This window comes from Macrobrachium nipponense, chromosome 40, assembly GCF_015104395.2.
Source record: "Macrobrachium nipponense isolate FS-2020 chromosome 40, ASM1510439v2, whole genome shotgun sequence".
In the NCBI taxonomy this organism is placed as follows: domain Eukaryota; kingdom Metazoa; phylum Arthropoda; class Malacostraca; order Decapoda; family Palaemonidae; genus Macrobrachium; species Macrobrachium nipponense.
In genome coordinates this window covers 31,851,752-31,861,951 of record NC_061101.1, presented here as the reverse complement: position 1 = coordinate 31,861,951, position 10,200 = coordinate 31,851,752, and the positions used below count along the sequence as shown (strand labels likewise).

At 37.2% G+C, this 10,200-nt stretch overlaps 1 protein-coding gene across 1 annotated transcript in view; it reads right to left on the bottom strand.

Moving 5' to 3' along the window:
• The window catches only part of LOC135212211 (E3 ubiquitin-protein ligase SH3RF1-like), a 57,653-nt gene that overhangs the window by 21,169 nt on the left and 26,284 nt on the right, over positions 1 to 10,200 (bottom strand). The window contains exons 2-3 of the mRNA XM_064245653.1: positions 9,004 to 9,059; positions 8,671 to 8,785 (exon numbers count right to left, since the gene is read on the bottom strand). Of these exons, the coding sequence (XP_064101723.1) occupies positions 8,671 to 8,785; positions 9,004 to 9,059 (171 nt within the window). The remainder of the gene's footprint in view (positions 1 to 8,670; positions 8,786 to 9,003; positions 9,060 to 10,200) is intronic.

The following is a 10,200-nucleotide window of genomic DNA, read 5'->3' as shown; positions in this document are numbered from 1 at the left end:
CAAAACTCTGACGGGACAAAGTAATAACTCCTGTGGGTCGCTGTCCATGAACTCATTCAGGGAGACAATTGAAAATGAGGCAAATCTGTCATCATGTACCGAGGGATTTTGAGTCTTAGCCACGAATTCCGTGAAAATTCCAAGGCGACAGACCCCAACCCCTGATGTGTTTAACATCATAACTCAGGCGCCATGAAGCTCTCCAACTCACTTCGAGGAACAGGGAAATCCTTGGACTCACGAACATGAGCGCTGATGGGTCCTAGTCTTCTTGGCTGAATCCATGATAACAAAGAAGGCGCACACACTCAGAAGCACAAATAAATTATGGGCAAATCAAAGAAACCAGCTTGGGCAGGTGAAGAGCAAATGCACGCATCCCCACTCCAAGCCGGTTGTAGAAAGACTAAATGCGTCACGGGATGCAGACGTGGTTCAAGACCAGTCTTTACCACATGTATATATTGTTGCCAGATTCCTTGCATTACAATCTTTGCTTTTAACCAGTTTCCAGCTGGCATTAGAAGATTAAAACCAAAGGTTTGTTCCCCATATAAACAAATCTATAATAAATATCTTTAAAGTCTATGATAAAAAATGATTCATTTTTGATATACTAAGACTGTCAGCCATTTCTTCTAACATACCCAATAGTGTGACTTGTGGATATTTCTGCACAATTTTGTACATTTGCTAAAATTTGTATACATAGAATACAAAGATTTTGTGTCAAATTACCATTTTGTATTAATAGCATGAATAGTAATATATGTAATGGATTTCTGGCCTGGTCACTCTAAAAATTTTATAAAGTTTTAAATAACAGAAGTGACTTACTTTGTTTTTGTTGAACTTTAAAAGGAAACTAATCCATTTAAGAAATTTTTTATCACTTCCTCCATTCCTACTTGTCATTTTTCATGTTGATGAAGTAGAATCTTGTATACAAAAACTTTACCTCATAAAACTTTCTTTTCATAAACTCCCATTAACTCCCTCAGGCAAATCCTTTTAGGATTTGCAGTGCTTCATACATCAAATCTAGTCCAGGATTATAACAGTACAAGCAGTCCTCGTTTATCGGCAGCATTGGTTAATGGTGTTAAGCAGATTTTTGGTGACGGTAAGAAATTTTTGGGATTGGTAAGCAGTTTATCAGCATCAGTAGGTGGTTTATCAGTGCTAATAAGTGGTTAACGACACCGATATGCGGTTTATTGGTGCTTACAACATCATAAATACCATTTATTACCATAATTATCATTGATTTTTGGTTATCAGCTGGGAGAGGAACCCCCACTGTTAACCGGGGATTCTGTCCTCCTAATAAAGAATGAACCAAATCAGATTGCAACATCACTTCAGGATATTGAACATTAAGAATGGTTTTCCTGGTTTTTTAAAGGCTTGCAATAGTATTTAGGGTTCCTAAAATTCTAGCTGATTGCATGATCTCAACAAATCACATTTTGCTAAGGGCTTTGAAAGAAAATGTTTGAAGTTGAATGATTCATTTTTCTGCTTTGATAAGTCTCTAAAATATTTAGTTTTAACATCTCCAGCTTGCTGGTCGAGATGATATATTACAGAATGAGCATAAAAGTAATAACAGCAAGTTGTGGAAACAAAACTTTGATGTTAGTGTTGGATTACACCAGGAATCAGCATTCATCCTATTTTTGCTTGTGCTGGTCATGAATGTGTTGCGTGAAGAGATCAGGAATGAAGAGCTATGGGAGTTGTAAGCCAATGATCTGGTGATTACTGCTGAAAAAATGAGGAGGACCTACAGAGAAGGGCTGGAGGGTGGCAGGAGTCTTTAGAGAGGGGTGCTTAAAGGTGAGTGTGAATAAAACAGAGGTTTTGGTGAGCAGTAGGGAAGATAGAGACAGAATAGTAATACATACAAGAAAGAAGAGGCTTGATTATAAAACAGGTGGGAAAGTTTAAATACTTAGGATCTACTTTAAGCCAAGACGGAGGATGTGAGGCTACAGTTGACAATATGATAAAAGCTTCACAGGGGAGGTGGAGAGAGGTAGCTGGAGTAATATGTGATCAGAAAATACCAATCAAGCTAAAAGTCAAGATGTAAAGCACAGTGATAAGATGTGCTAATGTATGGATCGGAAACATGGGCCCCAAGAAGAAAAGAGGAAGTAAAGCTTGAGAGAACCGAGATGAGAATGCTGAGGTGGATTATGGGAATATTGCTACCAGAGATTGGAAAATGATGAAATAAGAAGGGCAGTCTTAGTAAACTATTCTTCTTCTTCCCAGCTTGTTCCCTTTTTTATATGGGGTCGCCGTTTTGGATGAGCCGTTTCCATCTATTTCTATCTTGTGCTTCTGCCTCATCAATTCCCTTCTCATGTAAGTCTCCTCTCACACAGTCCTTCCATCTCTTTCTTGGTCTCCCTCTTTTTCTTCTTCCTTGCACCTCCACCCCATAGTATGTCTCCCAGCATGGTCCTCATTTCTCCTCAACAGGTGTCCATACCATCTCAGCCTCCCCTCCTGCACTTTCTTTGATACTTCCACCACCTTAGTGAACCCCCTTATGTAGTAATTTCTGATCCTATCCACTCTTGTTACCCCAGACATCCACCTAAGCATTCTCATTTCTGCCACATCCATCTTCTTCTGCTCTGCTTTTCTCATGCTTGCTGTTTCCGTACCATACAGCATTGCTGTTCTTACCACCGTCTTGTGAAATTTTCCTTTTAACCTAAGCGGCACTCTTTTGTCACAAAGAACTCCCGAGGCCGCTCTCCAGTTGTTCCAGCCTGCCTGTACCCGATGTTTTACTTCTTCTTCCATACTTCCTCCAGCGGTAACAAAAGATCCCAAATACTTAAACTTATCAACTCTCCTTATTTGCTCTCCACCAAGCTGAATACTTTCTCTATCATCCCCCTCAGTGGTGGTACACATATATTCTGTCTTGGATCTACTTATTCTCATTCCTCTGTCCTCCAGTACTTGTCTCCATCTTTCCAATTTCACTTCCAGATCTTCCCTGCTCTCTGCACACAGAACAATATCATCCGCATACAATATGTTCCATGGTACTGTCTCCCTTACTTCCTCTATTATAACATCCATCACTATGTTAAAGATAAATGGGCTCAGAGCTGACCCCTGGTGTAATCCTACTCTCACCTCAAAACCTTTTGTCTCCCCAACACTGCTCCTCACTCTGGTAAATACATTCCGGTAAATCTCTTATATCAATCGCACATACTTCTCTGGCACCATCTTCTCCCTCAGGCTCCTCCATACCTCTTGTCTCGGGACTCGGTCATAAGCCTTTTCAAGGTCAATGAATACCATATGTAGGTCCTTTGTCTTTCCCCGAATTTTCTCCATTATTTGCCTCAGACAAAATATACCATCTGTTGTTCCCCTTCCCTTCATAAATCCCATCTGCTCTTTACCTATTTGTACTTCTTCTCTCAGTCTAGCATCTATCATCCTTTCCAGTACTATCTTTCAAAGTGTGGGACATCAATTTAATGCCCCTATAATAACCACACTCTTGGACATCGCCTTTCCCTTTAAAAATTGGGATCAATATACTCCCACGCCACTCATTTGGTATCTTTTCCTGTTCAAGGATCTTTATCATAAGATCGTACAGTATATCCACTCCTTCATCTCCTAATGCTTTCCATGCCTCCACCGGGATCATGTCTGGTCCGGTTGCCTTCCCATTCTTCATCTTCTTCAGTGCCATTTAGTACCTCTTGCCTAGAAAAACCTCATTACCATGCCAATGTTCACTTGCCCATCCTCTCTTATTAGTCTATTATTTTCTTCATTTAACAACTGTTCGAAATATTCTTTCCATCTCTTCACAATGTCTTCTCCTTGTTTCTAAGCACTACACCCTCTTGATCCTTTATTTGTTTGATATGTGTATATCTTTGGTGCTCTTATTTCTAGCCTTTGATAGCTTGATCATCTTCTTTAATCCTTCCTTTGTCCCCAGCTCATTATACACATCATCATACGACTTTGCTTTAGCTTGGGCTACCACCTTTTTCACCACCTTGTTTTTCTCTCTGTACCTATTTCTGTCTTCCACTGACTGTGCCTCTTCCCATCTTTTCTTTGCCTCCTTCTTATCTTTTACTACTTTCTCAATGTCTTCATCCCACCACCAACTCTCCTTTTCTTCCCATATGATACCAGATGTCTCTCCTAGCAGCTCCTTTCCATGCCTTCTTATTACTGCTGCATTTCGTGCCCACCATTCTTGAACATCTTCAATCCCTATATCAATATCCTCCAAAACCCTCCTCTTAAACTCTCTCTTCTTATCCCCTTCCTTCTGTAATTTGTACCATTTAATTTTCCTTATCCCTTTAGCTTTGGTTTTTCTTTCCCTTTTCAACTTCAGGTCCGTACATAGCAGCCTGTGTTGGGGGGCTACATGGTCGCCTGGAATAACTTTGCAGTTCTTGACCTCCACCAGATTTATCCTTTTATACAAGAAATAGTCTATCTGGGAGAATCTTCCCCCACTCCTATATGTTATTAGGTGTTCCCTTTTCTTCTCAAAGAATGTGTTTACTATTGCCATGTCGAATGACACAGCAAAGTCCACTACACTCTCTCCTTCTGGGTTTCTCTCCCCCAATTCCATGGCCCCCATGCACCCGCCCAATCGCCTCATTTTCACTTCCGACATGGCCATTCAAATCTGCCCCAACTATCACCCTCTCATGCTCTTCCAGTTCTTGCATTATTCCATCCATGTCTCTCCAGAAATTTCCCTTCTCTTCTTCTGTGCAACCAACTTGTGGTGCATATGCGCTTATAATATTCAGAATCTCTCCTCCATAACATATCTTCAATCTGATGATACGGTCATTCTTTCTATGCACTTCTATTACCGAGTTCTTTAGTTCACTAGACAGTACTATGCCAACTCCATTTCTACCTTGGTTTATTTGCTCCACTATAATATAGCTTATATCCATCTCCCAACTCTTTAGCTTTATTTCCTTTCCACCGCGTTTCTTGCACACACACAACATCTACTTTCTTTTCTCTCATTACAGAGGTGATAACAGGGTCACGATTGACATGGTATGGACATGTGTTGAAGATGGATGAGATGGTATGGACATGATATCGACATGTGTTGAGGATGGATGAGATGGTATGGACATGAGTTGAGGATGGATGAGACAGTATGGACATGTGCTGAGGATGGAAGACAAGGAGGAAGAAGATCAAAAGGGAGACAGAGAATTAGATGGCAAGATAAAGTGAAGGAAGATATGGAGAAAAGAGGTTTTGTGGAGTATGATGCCTTTGATAGCAAGCAGTGGAGAAGGCACATCATGCAACTGACCCCTTAATGAAGGGATAACAGTGGGAAATATCTCCATTTCACAATTCTCTGATGCCTTTAAGGATAGGGGGTTGTAAAACTTTGTCTGCACCAGATCACTCACTATTCAATGAATAAGCAAAAATACTTATCAATAATCTTATTATGATAAGTTTGAAAATGTCATACAATTAAAAAACTGATATTTCAAGTAAAAGTTAGCTGTAATGAAAAATTTTTAACTTTAATCAGCTAATAGGAATTCTTCAGAGCTTTGCCCTAACCTAATTCCAAATACAGGTGGCCCCCGGTTTACGGCGCATCGCTTAGCGGCAAATCAGTTTTACGGCTGTCGTCAAAAATATTCATTAAAAAAATAAGACACTTAAGGTATTTTACGGCACAATTTTTGGTTAACAGCGCCACTAGCGCCGTTATGTCTAACAAGTTCATACTTTTGTAGAAATCCCATTCAGACCATAAAGGTTATGCAAATGATATTAACAAATTTTATGGAGAGTTATTACATAGGTATTAGGGTAAATATATGCCTCTGACGCTGTTCTATGCCAAAAATATTGAGTTACTTAAGTGCAAATTTAACTATGGATGTGTCGATTTATAAAAGTTCATTCTTTTATGTTTAAAATGTGCATGAAAATGTGTTATGTATAGGGTGTTTTTATTTCTGCAAAGAAATATGATACAAAGGGAGCTTTTGAAACTGCCCTTCGCGTTATCAAAGAGGAAATTTTTACTTGTTCTTTCTTGTGAGCCGCCTTCTGCCGCTCTTCCGAAAACATCGAGTTAAAAAATTTAGATATCGATGTGTCAATTTCATAAATGTTCATACTTTTATGTTTAAATTGTGTATGAAAATGTATTACGTACGTATGAAAATGTATTAGTATAGGGTATTTTTATTTCTGCGCAGAAATATGATACTAAGGCAGCTTTTGAAGCTCCCCTTCACGTTACAAATACGATGTTTTTTCATGTTTGTTCTTCTAAGCCACCGCCTGCCGCTCTTCCGAAAATATCCGAAAATATAGTTAAAAAGAGTGCAAATTTAGCGATTGATGTGTCAATTTTTATAAGTGTTCATGCTTTTATGTTTAAAATGTGTATGAAAATATATTATGTACAGGGTATTTTTATTTTTGTACATAAATATGATACAAATTAAGGCAGCTTTTGTAACTACCCTCCACGTTGTCAGAGGATGTTTTTTCATGTTCGTTCTTGTCCGCCACCGTTTCAAAAAATGCATGGTGGTATTTTATTAATTTGGGAGCTAATTATGACTCATTTTGTTAATGAAACTTCAGATTTGTGTAATAATGAAACTTCAGCTTTTTGTTATAAGTTTTCATCCATTTGTGTTTAAAATGTGTATTATAAAATACTACGGCAAATCTAAGCCAGTATTCCACGGAGCAGCCATTGTTTTGGTTTTGAAATCAGCTGATGGTAAATACGAGTTTGTTTCGCCATTATTAACGCAATTCTGAGCGAATTTTCTTGCTTCTAGTTAGCATAAATGCATATCTAGATAGTACTTGACTTATAAGAGACAAGGTTATTTTTCCTTATACAACGTGTTTTTGGGTGGAAATATGAATTGAATATGTCTCGTTGTGATTGTGAACAAACTTTTTTTTTGTTAACAGATTACGTTATTGCGTAAAAAAATTACGTGATTCCGTTCGCAATTTTCCTTTATATCATTGTAATACAAACTTTATGTTATTTATCTTATATCAGCCTGAAACCAACAGTAAAATGTGTTCTTTCAAGCACAGTAGTTTTTATTAAAATGATTTTATCTCAATTCTATCTACGGTTGTGTTTGATGGCATACGTTTACTGGAGTTTTATTCTTGTTGCCGATGCACGATAATAGTAATTAGCAGCTTGAACAGGTTTCTCAGCTTCAGTTATAACTAGGTTTAAATTTAATAGTATATTTCAAGATTGATCTTTGATCTATATTGATCTTTGATCTATAGCAAATAAAGTTATTACATTAAGATATCTCAGTTCTATTCTGAATAATGTCATTTATAACTACAGTAATAATGTACTATAGTATGATGATTGAAATACAAGCCAAACGGATGTTATCCAATTTGGTTGTACTTAGAAAAAAAAAAAGTTGTTTCTCGTTCGGTTGTTCATGGCTGTACACGTTTACACAACGAGTATAACATTAAAACCATACTTTCATCATTTTGCTGTTTTTGAACTTATATAACTAGAAGATGGGATAAAGTTAGGCTATTGTAATTTGGTCTCTCATAAAATCGGATTATTGTAAGATGAATTATCGTAACTTGAACACTACAGCTACCTGTACACTGTGTTCGATTCCCGGCTCAGCCAACGCGGAATCAGAGAAATTTATTTCTGGTGATAGAAGTTCATTTCTCATTATAGTGTGGTTCGGATCCCACAATAAACTGTAGGTCCCGTTGCTAGGTGACCAATTGGTTCCTAGCCACGTAAAAATATCTAATCCTTCGGGCCAGCCCTAGGAGAGCTGTTAATCAGCTCAGTGGTCTGGTGAAACTAAGATATACTTAACTTAACCTGTACACTGTATAAAACCTTATTATATCTTTACATACTCTAGACACCCAAAGGATTAAAGCTAGGCTTTTTTCACTTTACAGTATTTATAATACTATAATGTACTGTACAGTACTACTGTACAGTAAATTCTATAGTACTATACTGCATAAATATAATTTTACTTATTGCGCCATTGTGGGATTACGGCACCTTACACTGGTCTAGGGAGCTATTAACTGGTCTCGAATTTCGAAAGGTGAGCTTTAAAGTCACTTGGTGTCGAAAATCACTCGGCGTCAGCAGCCAGGAAAGGAACCCCTGCCACTAACCGAGGGCTGCCTGTACCAATCTGGTATAACTGTACAATGATTGTACGTACAATCTATACATGTAAGAAAATAAATCCTTAAAAGAGAAAACAATGCAACATCACCTGTTCGATAAAATAGTTTAAAAGGTCACCAAGCCTTATCTAACATCATTCACAGGTAGCTGTAAGCAAATATAATCTTGGTAATACCCTTCAAAATTTGGAAAACCATCACTAAATGTTACAGAATCTGAAGTTTAATTTTTGCATCCTGCAAGTCCCTTCAGCACTATAGATGATTCTACTAGAATTTTCATTTTGAAAATTTTTGACCCGTGGTTATATCTTTACATGCATCTACTGGTAATATTTGCTACAACTTATCACTTAAAAAAATATCAATCCTATGTGATTTCTGCCAAAAAAAACATGCTTCACATCCAATTACCTGAACATAGGATGCTGGAAAAAATCCAATTTGGCCGTTCAGTTCTCCTTGGAACCAGTTAGCATCAATTTTTTTTCTAAGATTGATAATTTCCCCCTTTTTGAAGCTCAGGTCTCTGAAATACATAAAAAAACCTAGAAATTTTCCAGTTAACAATAGGAACATACAAAACAACTGGCTAATATTACAGACATACGTTATATGAAAAATCTTGTTTCATAAAATTGGTGATAAATACATTAAAACAATGAGAGTACAATAATCATGAATGTAAGTTGATTACCCATATACAGCAAACAATAAAAAAAAACAGTAACTTGGGATAACGCTAACCTTGCTTCCTTTCTATCATAATTATAGAGGGCCTTGGCACATGGCTGAGGTGTTGTCTGGAATGAAAATATGAAACTCAAGTCAACTGACACAAAACATGACAAAGTAGACAGCTACAGCATTTACCTAGCAAGTCTTAATATACTTCCCCAACTGTGCATTATGTATTTTAAACATGTTTTGGCAATATCAAGTAAGTGCCTTATAAGAAAAACCAAGACTACTAAAGAAAATCTCATTTTTAAACCTAAAATATATTTTCTCATATACAAACTACTTTACATCATCCTTATCTTCAGTAGCATTCATCATCAACACAACCCAAAGAAGACTTTCCCAATGAGTCAGCATCTGGGTCCCTTATCATTTTTATTAAAAATCAATTAAAAATTACATCCCAGTTGAAAAGATAATATTGCTCATAGCTTACAAAAGCTCATGGTAACATTATTGCTCATAGCTTACAATAGCTCATGGTAACATACTGAGTGTCGTTGTGACATCTTTAAAATTCTTTGTACAGTGGACCCCCCGTATTCACGTTCTCCAAATTTGTGGATTTCTCTCTGGAACATTTCCCCGCATTATTCGTGGAAAATTTGCCTATTTGCGGTATTTTTCTTATGGGAAATCTCCACAAATTCCTGTGTTTTTTTTATCAATTTCATCATAAAATGCACTTTTTGTGATAAAAGTAATAAAAAAACCAAGTATAAAAATTTTAGTGGGTTTTTCTTGAGTTTTAACTAACAAAATAGGAGGTTTTAAACATTTATTTTAGGGGTTCCAACTATTCGCGGGTTCTAACTATTCACGGGGGGTCTGGTACACATCCCCGCAAATACAGGGGGACCACTGTATACCTCCACAGGGTCCTTCTAATCCTTTGGATTGTTTCAATGTGGGGATTTTCAGTAAAAACACTCTCTCAGCTTCGACTGTGCAAAGCAGTTTGATCTTTTGACAAAGTCTAATAGGCATGACAAATTTAGAACTATGATTTCACTCCTTTATTTCAACGATGTGGGGGTTATGAGCTTTTCATTTGGGAGGATGACTGGGAGAAATCTGGCTGCATAAAAATGAACACAGAATAGAAAACATAAATGAAATTACCTTTTAGCTGTACAGTGACAAAATAAAAATTGTTGAATGAATTTCTAATAACGCACATTAGTATAGAAGTCATGGCACTAC